At 36.1% G+C, this 16584-nt stretch overlaps 1 protein-coding gene across 3 annotated transcripts in view; it reads right to left on the bottom strand.

Annotated features, from left to right (window-relative positions):
* LOC145673251 (uncharacterized) overlaps positions 1-16584 on the bottom strand; it is a 98685-nt gene that overhangs the window by 51552 nt on the left and 30549 nt on the right. For 2 of the 3 annotated variants that reach the window (XM_081742771.1, XM_081742768.1), the window contains exons 2-4: positions 6542-6785; positions 4073-4184; positions 2837-3150 (exon numbers count right to left, since the gene is read on the bottom strand). In XM_081742771.1, coding sequence (XP_081598897.1) covers positions 2837-3150; positions 4073-4184; positions 6542-6645 — 530 coding nt within the window. In that variant the 5' untranslated portion in view covers positions 6646-6785. The remainder of the gene's footprint in view (positions 1-2836; positions 3151-4072; positions 4185-6541; positions 6786-16584) is intronic. The other variant, XM_081742770.1, reaches the window with a different exon arrangement.

A 16584-nucleotide genomic window follows, 5' to 3' on the forward strand; every position in this document is an offset into this window, starting at 1 on the left:
GGTGTGGTAGCATTTTTAATGATTTACTAACGTGTTCTTGTTTAAGAACAAAAATTACAAAATATACGTCTTATTAAAAATGAAATCTTTCAGTTTAACGTTCTACTATTATACCAGTTAGGCTAAGGAGACAATGAATAAAACAAGTGAATGACAGTGGAAAAATTGGTGGAATGAGAAAATGGGAGTATTCCAAGAAAACGCACAAACACGATGATGTCCTCCACAAATTTACTTGGCCTGGGAATAATATTAAATAGTGCCGCAAGCGACCTTAAGTTTTCCATGAGTTTACGGTATACAATAAGAGAATTTTTGAGGCAAAAATATATTTTAAGTTTGGAAAGACAAGTTAATAAACAAGGTAATAACTGTTAAATGATTATAGGTAAGTTGGAAATTACGTCAGGTGTGTATTTATAGTGAAAAGCAGCCCCAAAACAATTTGACAAATTTTTCCTATTAAAAATTCTAGATCTAAATCCAAAAAGTAGGACTTCAAGATGGTCACCATGATGGCACTATACATGCAGTTCTACACTCCAATCCAAAATATGGTGTCACTGTAGCCGTTCCAAGCTTACAAGCTGAGCAAGCCTTTGCCTCATCGTGTATACTTCAGGTCGCTTGCAGAGCCATTTAATATTATTCAATGGAGGTACTGTTTCCATGGATTTCTTCTGTTTGATATTGAACCAGTTAAAAAAAATAATTAAAAAATCTGTTGAAAAATAAGAACCACCCTAATGCAATGCGTGAAACGATACGAGATCATCCAGAACTGAGAAATTTAATATTTGAGTTTTTTACGTCCCCAAGCAATATCGATCTTATGCATGGCGGGATATATTTAGAACGTGGGCTCTGAACCACGACCGGGGCTTGGCTCCGGTGTAGCTGGCGGCTGAACAGCCTTTCATGTAAGTATCATTCTTACACTATATGTTGTTCCCCACCACACTATTTCGTCTACAATAATTGAATTACAGGACCACGCTACCGTCCCCGGCTACAATGAATGTTATTACACAGACTCGTCACTAACTTTTATTTTAAGGTTTAAAGTAATTATAACTATTTACATGATCTCATTTATCATTTATTTACTAACAAGGTAGAGTCTGGGGGAGAGATGTAAAGTAGACAGATTGATAAGTGTATAATCAGAGCCTACTAATTCTGGATCAATAACAACTCCAATTGCGTCCTTCTGTATTTTACAGTACATGTATACAAAAAAAAAAAAAACTTAGTGTTCCACCTTCTAAAGAATACTGTTTACAAGAGAACTGAAGCTGTCTCGTCTTGGAAAGGAGACTCCTCTCAAAAACGCTTTCTCGACTCGTATCGCATTCAGCACTATTTATCAAAACTATTAGTGAATAAATCAAATCGTTAAAATTTTGCCTATCACCTCTGCAATATGACAATTGAAATAACGTCTTTGAAGTAATCCTGATTCATACGAGGGTACATTCGTAGCGTGCAACCTACGTAACATGCTGAAACTGGAACAGTCTTTCATATTTTGGATTATCTTCTATTGCTGAACTAATAGAACATGGTCACTTTCTTGTGTTCGCTACTACACAGCTTGCGTTGACCTAACAACTCTGCAATATTATTTTGCAGACAATCAACTTTTCTTAAGGTATCTTAAAGTAGATGTTTAGTGCTGTACACGTTCTAAAAGCTCCGTCATAATATATTTAGTTCTCACAAAATTCCATTAAGCGCTGTCAAAAGAATTTACTTTTCTAGTGATTCAGTGATAGCTCAACCAGTGACAAATCTGAAATATAGATTCAATTCCCTGCCAGTTGAACACCAAGATACCTGTTTATAATACATTTGTACATTCCAACGACGAACTAGACTTTAATCATTCGACCTTAAATATTTTCATTGTACAACTGATTGTCGAACTCTAAGGTATGACTTATTTTTTGCCATTTTTACTTTTGAACAGAAGCAAGTTAATAAATAATACGTTCTAAAAAAAGTTACCATATATTTTACTATCGAAATTTGATTTTAATTTATTATCAAAAGCCTTCCTTTGAATATAAAGTGTGCTGTGTGTGACTGCATAACTCTTGATAATAATAGCTGGTACATGAAAGAGAAAAGTGATACTAGTCATTTTCGATTATTAACACAGAAATGAAATTACAATATTTAAGTAAATTTTTAGATAGAATTCACTTGAATATTGTCATTTATCCTTAATTAGTACTTAAAAATGTATCCCGGTACCATTTCTTCTTCTATATTCAATTGGTTGTGCCGGTACCAGAGGATTGTGAAACAAGGACATTTGGTTAAGAGCGCATATTAATTCCTGTGTAATTTCTTCACCCAATTACGTTAAGTCCCATGGTTCTCGAGCTATGGAGCTTTAAAGTTAATTTTCCGTCATTTTTGAAAACTTGTAACTATGAAAGGAGGCGTTTTCTGATTCATGTTTCTTAGAACTGTTTTCTTTCATTTGATATAATGAATTACCTCCCGGAGTTTGGGCATCGAATTCTTGAAGTACACTAAATATTAACGTCTACTAAATGCTAGTAAATATTGACGATAAAAATTTAAAAATACTGTATTCAACCTTTCTACATATTGTATTGATTACTATTTGACTACCCTACACTGAAAATCAATCAATAAATTAATTTCGCAGTTTTATCCTACATAAATTTTATTGAGCTAAGAAACTGCAATTGCATATCTACATATTCAATATAAAGTATGAACACTAAACTTAAAAAGGAACAAAGTAGCAGGTGTATCTTATACAAGTTGTTAATGATAATTGCTTCAGAAATAACGAACATACCAAATACATCTTGTAACGCTATCTTCTTCTTCTCCCTCACCCTCCGGCGCCGTTTCAGTTTCCTCTCCTTCGGGCTCTGGATCACCCGGAGCACTACTCACAATACTAGCTCGCGAATCCTCATCCATAACGTTCAGCATGGCCATATTTTGCGAAGCAGAAGTCAGAGGACTCTGATGGATTTGGCCAACACAGTTGAGCGTTTTCGTCGACGATATCGGCGACTTCGGAGGTGACGGATGTTGAACAGGTGTAGGAGATAACGGTGGAGTTGGTGGAGGAGGAGCTCCATAGTTATGATCCTGCAAAACAAACTGTTCAAAATCCCTAATCAGACTTTACATTTCATAAACTGATAAAACTTCATTTTGTTACAAGCACTGGTTAATACTAATGAAAAGCTTCTACGCGTAACTTAACCATAAATTAAATCTGAACAACGCAAACACTTACTATTACTACTCTGTGTTAGATTCGGCAATATATTATTGTCTTATCAAACACAGTATGCTAGTAGTGTATTTGATGAAGGTAATGATACACTGCCTAAACGGTAGTAACAATAGTAAGCGTTTGCCGTGGTCAGATTTTATTCTCATTCAAACTAGTTAGTCATTTTGAGCGACCAAAAACAATAATTTGCCCATTAAGGTTGTCCGCATCTTACAAACGCATTTATAGAGCCTGTTCAATGGTTACTTCAAAAACAATTCGTGTATTTCAATACATAGAATATATATAGCATTCAACTTAACTATGAAAATAAAACTATAAATTACGCGCTGACACAACTAAAATGCTTTCCTTCCCTAATCTTATTTAATGTGACTAAGTGAACGAATATTATTGTACAGTGACTCTCTGTTACAGTCAAGATTAAGACAAAATAGTTGGACACATGCATATAACTACGCCTGTAACAAGAAATGATAGTTACAGATATACTCATAACGCCTTTAACGAATCTGAATGTTCCTCACAGTTTAAAGAACTTTCTACCCGATATGCACTAAAGTCAAGACATGGCCTATACTTTTTAAAACTGAATTTTGTATTTACTGACTGAAAGTTACATTTTCTGTACACAACAACATAAAAAAAGCAGCAAGAATCAGCAAAATATGAAAAAAGAAGAACTTTAAAAATATCATTGTAGATCACAAAGAAATATATATATCTGTACCAACTTAATCACACAGACACTACGCTCTGTGTATGCTATAAGGATTTACCTACCTGGTACGGTAAACCAATCTGTGTAGAATATTTTGTACTACGAGATTTATTTTTCTTACTCTCTATGTCATCATCTGCTTCTGGTGGTACAGAAGCCTCCATTAACTCTGGTCTGCAAAAAAGATAAAGTCCTATTAGGATGGATGTAAGTCATGCAAATTTTAAGGATGTTGGGGAAATTAAAGCCAATGTCAGTTTTATATATATATATATATATATATATATATATATATATATATATATATATATATATATATATATATATAGTGAAACCTCTCTAAAGCGGACACGCGTGAGGAATCAAAAATTGCCCGCTATAGAGAGGTGTCCGTCTTACAGAGGGTTTAATATTTTCTTACATAAATTAGTAAACAAGGGAATATGTAATTACAAACAATCTAACGTAATTTATCAAACCGTTCTATACCTGCACGTATGTCGACATCTTCGGATTCTCCACAAATCGCTTTGAAAGAAATTTTGTCTAATTCGAAATTTCTCTAACCACTCGTTCGAGGTTTTGAAATCTGTAACACCAATTTCTGCTGCAATCTCCAAAGCCTTAGCTTGTTGCATCGACTCTGACACAGCAATGTTTTGATTTCGCACTCTAAAGAACCATTCAAAAACTACTTCATTCACTTGCGCAACAATACTGTTCAAGCACTGCGACACTGTTTTTCATTGCCATTTTCACACCATAACTTCATTAACTGGTCTTGTCTTTTTTTAATTATTTCAGTTGTTTGTGTTTTACCGATACAAAAACATCCAGATATCCTTCGCACACCTGTTTTCTTTCTCCTAAAATTCAATCAATTCGATTTTCTTTTAAACATTAGCGCTTTCTCTGGCATTTCGAAAGCTCACAAAAACTTACACTTTATTGCTTATTCAATGCAGAATGATTTAAGAAAGATTTCTTTCTACAAATAGAGGCACTGAGACAATATGCCTAAACGAGCACAAAAAAAAAAAAAAAAAAAAAAAGTCTGCTTGATTAGAGATTCTAGCGGTACAGTAGAATGACATGTCATCTCAGACGGCGAGCAACTGTCAGTAATTTTTTATTCTAAAACAGGTTGGACGGGAGAGGAATGCAAAGAACATGAGGGTGTTGTTAAACAGAGACGCTTCACCTGGGTTGCTGAACAGCCGGTGAGGAGGCAAAATGTTATCACAGTGCTTCCTTGGTGATATATATGAATTACTTAAAATGTACTTTTCAACTTGTTTCTAGAGACAGTGTCCGTAGTACGAAGGTAAATAATACTTATAAAAGACAAAGACTGTCCGTGTCCGTACTAGAGTGTCCGCTTTAGAGAGGTTTGTCAATGTTTTTCCCTACTACAATGTTCGGGGATTACAAAATATGTCCGTTACGGGAGGTGTCCGTTAGCAGAGGTTTCACTATATATATATATATACCGGTATATGAACTTTGTAAGCAGTTTCAGTTTCAGTGCGATTACTTAAATGATAATACTCAAACCGTAAAACGTAAGTTTAAGCTATTACTTACATATTTAGTACAAAAATTACTAATTCGTTTTGTTTAAGTTACTAATATTGGTCCACGTGATTGTAAGAACAACAATCATGAGATGGGTTATCTTTTTGGCAAGGATTGAACAAACAAAACATTTCTTTTACAAAACACAAGCACATATATTATTCACATAAACAAACATCTTTGTTGTCTTTGTTTTTAAAGTAAATTTAGTGTTGCATTAGTTGTCAACTAAGTATAGCAATATTTTTTTCCTAAGACGAATGTTACCTGTAATGTTAGTCAAGAAAGCAACGTTGAATTCCTTAATGGATAGATATTGAGGGTGATAAAGGCAGGTATTGAGGCAATTTACTCAAGAATGAAGTGGTAAAAGTTTTAATATTCATGCCATACTAACTCTTCCATTTTAATATTGATAGCCATGATAAAACAAAATTTAATATTGATGCCACACTAACTCTTCCGGTTTTAATATTGATACCCATGATAAAACAAACAGTTACTTGACCGCGACAAAAGTGTTTTGAAATGGATTCAATGTCTTAAGCACTTCGATTTCCCCCATATGGCAGAAACAGTAAGAGATGTGAGAAATCGTTTTTAATAGATTCAACGTCCAAAGACTAGGTCCCATATCCCATAGCCCTTATCCTGCTACTGAAGTCACAAGTAATTCTCCAACTTCAAGTTTTAACATCGATCCCGATACAACAAAATAGTTTGAGAGTTAGCGAAAAACTTCTTTTTAAAAACATAGATTCAGATTCGAAGAACACTCTCTGCCCTTAATTCTCAATTGAAACCCGAAGTGTTGAGCTAGCACTTCTGGTTACAATAATGGAAACCAGAGTTTCGCAATTTATTGTAGTTTCACAATATTACTTTAAACAAGATTTTAAATGAAATATAATTACACATACATGCGATCAACAAAATTAAGACCGTATCACACTTACTCATCACTAGTTCCCATGCTCGTCTGAACTTCAACTACCTGTGGAGTGCCCACTTCCTCGATGGCTGAAGCCACCACTGTGCCAAGCTGAACAATTAAGCTCATGCTTTCCGGCGCTCCAGTTCCAAAGCCATTAATGCCCACCAACTTTGCTTGGACTTCACCATGATGACCGGCGCACGCGCCGCACTTTAGTATTAGTGGAGTAGACGTTTTGTGTTTGCCTTACAGGGCATTTATTCAACCTAATTAAAGGAAAAGAAAATAAATTAAGTTTTACTGAAAACATGATGTACCGTCAACTTGATAGTTAATAGACTGTTCCGACAAAACTAATTGGCACAGTAAAAATCAATTCAGGCAAGCAAAGAATAAAATATTACCTTTTTAGTCTCAGATAGAACTGAATTTAATAGATGTTAAAATTCAGGACAAAGTAAGAAACCCTACATTTTTGTTTTGCCCAAACAAATTTCTGGCTCGAGTTACAGGCCGCTAAAGATCACGTACGAATTTCGGTAAAATTAAAATGCTTTATCTCTGGAACAATTCAAGATATTTTGTTGCTTTTCGTTTTATTTGAAAGAGAATAATTTACTAATTCAAATAATATCCTTCGTTTGGAAATATGTCCCTAGTTCTCGTGGACTTAATCGTCTTTTAATCAAAATAATAATACGTAATTATTATTACTTTCAAAAATGTCCATCTCAAAAATATTGATTTTTTAACTGTTGCCCAGTACCATACGGCACTACAAGTACTGAAAAAAAAAATCCACTTTTGAGCTGAACAGGATTTATACAAACACAACTGAATATTCTGACATACATTATACCAGTTTCCGTTATCACATTCCCACATATACGTCTCATGAGATCAGAATCTAGTCTTATTTGACATGGTGTTTTGATTCTGTATAAAGATAAGTAACAGACACAGCTCTCAAACACATTAAAGATTCCAAAATATATATGCAGGTTCCAAAATGTATTGCAAGTTCTAAAATATGTTACAATTTCAAAGCATACCACTTCTCTGCACTCTGCTTAGAACTAAAATTAACAATTGAATGAACTGCATCTGTATCTTCTTTCATACTGAGTGACACCTTCCTGTTAAACGAATAAAAACTGGGGCACCCACAATCTCTAGAACATCGTGAATTAGAAGTGGTGTTGCTGTCTTGCAGGTGAAATTCTATATCCAGCAGCCGGTCCCTGGTAGTGTGAAGTTCACGACGATTTCATTTTACTCAATTATATTTATAACCACTACACCAATTAATGAGAGTCATGTATACAGGCCATAAACATCCCTATTTGCATATTGTGGATTTGAATATTCTTGTGCCTTTCTCAGATCTTGGACAAATGAAACTACTTCTTTCTTGCTCTTTAAAGTTCGTAGAATGTAACATTTGCCCGTCACTGTGAGTCCGGACATACGACTTCTGAATTTCTTTCTCAGGGGAAGTTCAGTTGAACCATTCTTCTATTTTCTGCTGGCAGAATTCTTCAACTTTCTTTTTGGGCAACAGAATGAGGGCTGTAATGAGTATGATTTCACCACTCTTGTAAATATCCCTGGCATTCTGAATTGTAGCTGTACTTGGACTGGAAAGATTACATTTTGTGGCGTAGTGCTTCAGTAGACTCCCTATACCATCGCAACGCTCCTTCCAATGACCAGCAGTACTTTGTATCCACTCCATTCATACGAGTGATTCCGTTAAGTCAAACGGTTGGTAACCGATTTTTGTGGCTAGGGGCATCATCACAAATAATGGTGGTGTTTTCTGTCTGTAACTGCAGTTGAAGAATTTTTGTATTGTCATGTCCTGTCACCACTTATATAGCCCATAACTATAATACTTGTGGTCTTGTTTTGAAACTATGTAACTTCTATAAAAATTGGAACTTGGTTATTACTAGTGATACCCTTGGACTTCTAGTGGCAGAATCAAAGACCAGTTTTCAGCAAAATCAAAGTGAACCACTAAACACAGTTGTTCAGCCTCTACACGTCCTTTCACTTTTTTCAGATGTTGATGTGTTACTGCTTTCACTGTCCACTTCCCAAGTTCTTCAATGAAGATATCAATGACAGTTTTCTTAATGAGTTTATCTCCCTCCCATGTTGCATATGTACCCTATAAAGGGCCATCTACTATGTTTTCCAGACCAAGTGTCTGTAAGACGAATCCCCCTTTTCTAGGGCAGTCACAACATTCCTGAAACCAACAAGTTTCTCGTCATACATCACAGACTATTAACGACGGACACCTCCAACCACGGTGTCATATGTCAAACCTTCAAGTAAGTTCCTTAGAGTTACATGTGAAGTTCAAAATTGGCCCATACACATATAAACAGACATGTCCAGTTGGGTGTGGAACCACCCACTTAGGTCACAGTGTATAGAATTTTAATTTTCCACCTCTGGTGAGTCGAGTCCCTGGTTCGATCCCTTGCCAAGTTCAGTTTGTGGTGGACAACATCGTGTCCGTGGGTTTTCTCAGGGTACACCCGTTTCCTGTCATATTCTCATTCCACCAATTCTTCCATCATTCATTTGTCTTAATAAAATGTCTATCAGCAGAAAGAGCATAATCATGGAACGTTAAACAAACATTTCATTTCATTTTTTTGATTTTCCAATGTGGAATTTGGAATGTTTCTTCTCATAAATGGCGAAAGTTTCTTCAATTTATCTCTTCACTTTTACCACTTTTTCTTATATAGTGATAGTGTGTCTTTTATTGGCGCTCTGGCGAGAAGTCTTATCTTTGGTCCAGATAAATTATCTCTGCAATTTGACATATGCTTCATTTACAGGATGACCATAATAGATAGCCGGTTTACCACACACTACTTTTGCAGACCTCATATTCAGACCAGTATTTATATATTGTGCGCCCCTGTGCTCTACATAATTTGCCGCCTTCCGCACAAAATTTCCCACCCTTCCTCCTCCCTAACCCGAAAATGACCAGTATTTGAGTCGAATTTAGTTTTTGGGGTCGCAGAGATGAATAGTGACAGTTTTAATCCAACTCAACTTCAAACTCATACTCGGGGCCGAATTTAGCACCACCACTGCCTTCGTTGTAAATATACACTACCTAAAGTGAGAAGCTAGCAATGAAAATCGCAACACATTCCGAAAACTTTTGCTGTCATGTTTCCGTTTGGGCTTAAGACAAAGGGAAGTTTTGCAAAATCGGTACTTTGAAAGTCACTTTTCTAGAAGTTGAAAGAAAAGTATTCACAGACAACAGACACTTAGCATTTTCAGACCACTTCCTCATTCATATCACAAATGCCTAAAGACATTTTAAAAATTCCACTCCAATTCAAATGTACTGGTAGTGGTGAACCCCCCCTCCCCCTTAGAAAATCCTGGAACCGACCTTGCTCATACTCCATTCCCCAGGGAGGGGAGAGATTTTAAAAAGTAATCGAAAACGACAGATATTAGTGTTGAATTCATAGTTTTGAAGGTTGCTGAGCTTAACTATATCAGTTTTCATTATGTTCAAGTTCATCCTCACCCTTTAGGGTGGGGTGGGAGAGTATGACTTTCTAAAAATAATCAGATAGCCCAGCTAATTAGTAACTACTGTAATTAGAGCGAATTAAACACATTAACATATTTTCTCGCGCTTGCGCGGGACTCTGCGAGTTGCTGGTTTTAAATATTACTTTATTGAGAATATTTTTTAAAAAAATCCTGAGCGACGCGGCGGCTCAATGGTAGAGCGTTCACCTCTGGTGCATAGGGTCTTTGGTTCGATCCCACCTCGCGCCAAGTTTGCTTTGTGGTGGACAAACACCGTGTACTTGGGTTTTTTCGGGGTTCTCCCGTTTCCTCCCAAAATTCATCACCACCACCATCTCCTTTAACTGTGGATTTCATTTCATTTCATTTTAAAAAATCTAAAATTTTGCCGCCCCCTAAATTCTGCCGCCCTGTGCCCGAACACAGAATAGCACTTACCTAAATACGGGCCTGCTCATATTTCTTACTTTGTCCATCATGAATTTTGTTGCAGATAGAATGTGATGCAAAATTTGTATCTTTCACACGATTTGTACCTTTCACACGTCTGAATTGAGGTTTGATTGAATTCCCGGCAGTCACACAAGCTTCTTTAGGTATACTTTCTTTTGAAGATGATATTTCTACTTTAGTGTTTGGTAAGTTTTTATTTGGTGTACTTTCGCGTCACACGCGTTTCCTGTTAGAAACGCAAGTTTTACATTGAGCAGTCGCAAACCAATACAAATAGAGTAAATCATTTTATCGTATTTTGGCAAAATACTAATATAATAATAAAATTGTGTGTGTTATTAGTTTTTGCATAAAAAAGAGTGAACTGCACCCACCCAAATTTGGCATACGTGATAATATTCACAGATCTGACCTGTACGAGGTCTTTTTATTTTCGGTTCTGCCGGGATTGGATTTGGGGAAATGAGAAAACATATGGACGTTTCTCGTGGTTTCTAATAACGCTTTGCGTGTACGTAACCCCTATTACATCATGATTATGCGGGCTTATACAACAGCAGAGGATAAATGCCGGGAATGGCATACGGAATTTTGCTTCTCTTTTAATCGATTCTGAATCGAGTCAGCAACGAAGAATGCTTAGTGTTAGTAATAATATAAAATAATTATTACTAAGTCAACATACAATACTATTCATAGAACAGGTTTGTTAGGTGGTTTGAATGACATCACTCTATAGAAGGGAAAAAAAGATGAAGTTGCGGTTATAATTATTATAACAAATTTTCGGAATACTCTACATTTAGAGACATGAAATCTAATATTTAGACTTTTCATTTAAAATATGCATTTCAGAATACTGTTATATTCTTCCCGTGCGAACAACGGGAACTTCTCATACTGTCAAAAAAATCTCGAAATTCTTAATACTACACGCAGGGATATGTAATCTTTAAATGAACAAATGAAATGAAATGAAATCTTTTAAGTTTTATGTCCCACGTTTATGCCTAGGCTAAAGGAGACTCTGATGATGAGAAATGTAGGAAATGGTGGAATGAAGCAAGTGGGACGAAACGGGAGATCCCCAAGAAAACTCGCGCACACGGTGTTTGTCCACCCACACAGTTCACTTGGCGCGAGCTGGGATCGAATCAAGGACCCCATGCACCAGAGGTGAAAGCTCTACATCGGTGAGCCACGGCGGCTCTACTCTTTAAATGAACTATCTATTTAATGGTATTAGAGTAAAATGTGTAGTAGGCCTATATTAACCTTTTAAGGACGGACAGGGATTTCAAGAAAATCGAAATCTTTACGTTGGCGGCCTTAGTACCCCTTCTAATTATCACAGGAACAAGAACTATACCTCGTTGTAAAGTTTATGGAACACATGTTTTAACGAGCTAACTTTTGTGCCCCGTGCCAACCTGTAGATAATCTTTTTTAATATATACACAGTATATAGTTGTGGAAATTTGTGAAGCTGGCAACACTGTTACTTACACGCAGGAAAAATATTTTGACATGTATACCAGATATTGGGTATATTCATGTAATAAAAAAAGGGGGGGAGAAAGTTCAGTACAAGTTCTGAAGTGTTTCCCATGAGAATCACCCTGTACGTATTTTTCGAAATATATATTGGTCTACCCTGACGTTCGCAGCTCTAGTGGCGCCCCTAACTGTCACCTCGTTAGAAATCTTATGGGACAAGGGTTGCCAACTGGCCGGAAATGTTATTTTGATTAAAACCGGTGACCGGTACAAACTTACTAGACCCTTTATGACTTTTTTTTTTTAATCTGTATCTATTTCGAAGTATAGATTTAAAAAGTAACTTTCATTCTGTAAATTCAAAATTGTCACCTTTCACTATCTATAACGATTAATGTATTTTGTTCATCTGTTTAGATGATTTTGAAGAGATGACAGGGAATGTATCACGGAAAATTTGAAATTTATCGTTAAGGAATTTTATACATTTATTTAGAATGAAAAAGGACTTCTTAAAGCAATTTCCTGTGGTTAAAGTTTAAAGAATTTCATGTTCCAAATCAAAAAAACTGTCACGTAAAGGTTAATATAGTTTTGTTTATCTGTTTCGATGATTTTAAAGATGTGGCAGTTCCCAGTAAAATACAATAAAATGATCAATGCCGATTTGAGTTTTTCATTTATAGCATAATGTATCTATTAAGCTTATTAGTGAATGTACTGAGGATATCAGAATACAAGTGACAATGCACTTTTCTTCACGATAGTACATTTCCTTCCCTGGATGAGTCCGAACAGAGATACTTTACACTTAGACCTATATCATAGGGAATTTTGAGGGGGTACTGGTTCTTTTTTTATTTTTCAGAGTTGGCAACCCTATATGGGACACATTCCACGAGGTAAGTTTTGGGCCAACCGTGCCAAACCCGTAAAAAGAAAATGAAAATTTAAAAATACATTTTTTTTCGAAGTGTGTAGGACTATGGCAACACTTATTTGTCGTACGCAAGAAAAAAGTTCTCACATACACACAAGATATTGGTGACCATTGAAAAGAAAAAAAGTATATAACGATGGAGCAAAAAAATTTGAACATCGTATCTACGTAAATCATGCTGTATACTTTCCGATTGACTCGTCTACCCAGACGTTGACAGTTCTTGCGACGCCAATAATTATCAGAGATAGTGTATATGACCCATGCCTCTTTGGAAAGCTCAAGGAATACATATTCCAGATTTTGTGCCCTCCTTGCATATGACAAATAACATTGTTGTTATAGTCTCACAAACTTCGAAAAAATGTATTTTCCGACTTTTTTTTTTTTTACTTTCTTCTTCTTTCAGGGGCTGGGCACGGGGAGGGGGGCACTAAAGTTACCTCGTTGAATTGTGTTTCCTAAGCTCTCCAACGAGGTATGGCTAATATCTTTGTAATAATTTACGGACAAGTTACCCCCAAATGTTGAGGGGCAGGGGGAACTAAAAACACTCCAATTTCCCCCCTTCCCTTCCGCTGCGGGCCCCTCGATGTGGATGAAAACCACACCGTTAGGAAGTTTCACCCTTTGTGAAGAGCTGAAACACGTAAATCATTTGCTCCGTTAGTCCTGAAAAGATTACGAGCTGACGATTCTTTAACATTATATAGAGGGGGTATATACTAGTGGTGGGCACAAAAACCGGTTTTTCGGTTTTCGGTTTTTAGAAAAACCGAAACCGGTTTTTGAAAATTAAAAAAACTGTTTCGGTTTTCTTCAAAACCGATTTCGGTTTTTTCCAAAATTTGTTCTATTTCTGACCAGAATGGTGTTTCGTTGTTCTCCGGAAACCGAATCTATTTCCACAGAAATAGTTTTATGTGTTTTCGAAAAGTTTTCACCGAAACTAGTTTCGGTGAAAACCGAACCGGTTTTTGGAGAAAACCGAAACCGGTTTCGCTGAAAAACCGAACCGGATTTGGAGAAAACCGAAATGTCGGTTTTCGGGTTTCGGTTTTTATAAAAACCGGTTTTGCCCATCCTAGTATATACATACTACACTGTGAAGTAGTTGATTAGCCTTTCTTGTGCGTGTATTATCTTTGTCAGTAAGAACATTTAGCAAAAAATTCCTTCTTCTATGAAATGAACACAACTCTCACACTGGGTATTTGTAACTCAAGGAAAAGTGTAAAAATACTTCAATTACACTTGCAGCTACGAGAAATTGTGTCATATCAGTGCTTCAAATTTTTATACTTCATATGAATGCTTTCGTACTTCATTCCATATTATCCCGCAAGTGAAATAAGAGCTTGGAAAGATACAATAAAATGAAAATATCTGTACCACAGGGCAAGGATCTTCCAGTTTGTTATGACCCTTTCTCTCATGAACAAAGAAAAAGAAACGTGTAGCAAATTCGAGTCTCTAATTAACGAGCCGTAAGAAACAGGAAAAATGCCTACATGCATTGTAGAGATGCGCGCTTTGTCACATTCGTTTATATGAATTGGACATTAACTAATGCAAAGAAATTAATTATTTTCAATGACATCATTATATTGTCTTCTAAAAATCATAACACCTTTCTCGTAGTAACGTCTAACTCACAAAGCACCAATAACAGACGGAATTCAAACAATTGTTCTGTATTATAGCCTGTAGCTCTACGTATGCGAGTGCCCTTTAGTAGTTTTCTCTATTCCCAATTTTCTACCCTTTTCAATTGTGTAGGAGTACGATACGAACACTGTCAGTACTAAACTTTTGTTCCTGCTTGAACTAATTCTATGACCTGAGCAAGAGTTCGACTCGTTCCTTCCAAATGGATGGAATAGTTTAAGAACTGAACATCGATATAAAGAGTCCGATTAAGCCAGATGACAACTCTCAATTATATTTATGGCGTTATGTTATATGTAATATTTAATTGGACTCTTCAATTAGCCCAAATAAAAGCACAATTTTTAGTACTATTTACTTAAATTTTAAGCATAGTAAAATAAGGCCAGTCAATACGTGTTCCTTACATGGCAGTATAATATTATCACCGCTATTTAATAACATATTGTGTTTTCAGTGTAGTTTCTGTTCATGTTCAATCTTTTTCCTTCGTGTTCCCCTACTTCTGCAGCAGACATAGCACAGTCACGTCAAGTACCCTGCCTCTTCCCTCTGTATAAAAAAAGGAGGGGAAAAAACATCTCCATGTCGCCATATCTTTACTGCAATTCTGCGCACAAGCCTGTAGCCTTTTCCCTAGTCCACGCCTACATGCCAACACACAGATTACGCCATTGTGGCAACACTGGCTCGAGTGATGGCGTCATCTCGGCCAAGCCTGTTCCTGCTTCGGAACAAGGCTACAGCGCCTCGGTCTACAAGTGGTAACTGGCAACAACGCTCTTTTCCTGGACATCGTTCGCTGTTTCCCCGCTTGTGCTGTGCTGACTGTTGAAAGCATCACGAGCAACGTCGAGCAAAAATACTCTCAATTCCTCCAACTTTTAAATACCACATGATACGGGATTTTATTAGGAAATTTTTCTCCCTCGCTTTCACTAAAGTACTAACAAATGTAAGATGATTATAAGGCCAATTAGGTGAAAGGATACACATTTATTATTTCAACTACTACAAGCATTGAAAAGATTGATTAAGGTTTAATGGGGACGTCAGCATCGATTATTTGTCCCCGTCATGAAGAATTAAAAAGAAAAATTACAAAAAAAAAAAAAAAAAAAACAATGCACTTTTCTTTCTATCAATATATGAAATAACAATAATTTGGATTTTATTTTAGTCTCAGGTATCGACAAATTCCTCGTAAGATTTTATTACGCAACTAAATGACGGGATGAAATCTAAAATCAAGATAGATCTGACGTTTCATTCCCGCGTGGATAACCGGATAACATCCCTAGTAGGTATAACTACTCTAGGGTAACCAAATTCTGACAAGCAAAAAGTAGGACACAGATATAATAAAAAGAGTGGCTCCGATTCAAAATGTTCTGAATAAAGAACGAAACATTAAAGTATTGCAAATTAAGTTAACTCAGGACATTTAAAAAAAAAAAGGACATTTCTCAATTTTTTATTAGTTTCCCCAGGCCCGTATTTAGATAAGTGTTATTCTGTGCTCGAGCACAGGGCGGCTGAATTTAGGGGGCGGCAAATTTTTTATTTAAGACTCTCAATAAAATAAGATTTAAAAGTAGCAACCCGCAGAGTTCCGCCCATACGCGAGAAATATGTTAATGTGTTCAATTCGGTTTAATTACAGTAGTTACTAATTAACTAGCTTACCTGATTATATTTTAAAAATCTTCCACTCTCCACCCCAAAGGGTGAGGATAAACTTGAACATCATGAAAACTGATACCGTTAAACTCGGTGACCTCGAAATCTATGAAAATAACACTACAGGGTGGCCACTCATTTGGAATTTCAAAATTCCCTGACTTTTCCCTGACTTTTCCAGAAATTTTCCCGGTTTTCCAGAAAATTACTAGAGAGATCTAAAATTGGTATATATAGGAACCTTG

This window comes from Thermobia domestica, chromosome 16 (genome assembly GCF_964235325.1).
Source record: "Thermobia domestica chromosome 16, izTheDome1.hap1.1, whole genome shotgun sequence".
NCBI lineage: Eukaryota > Metazoa > Arthropoda > Insecta > Zygentoma > Lepismatidae > Thermobia > Thermobia domestica.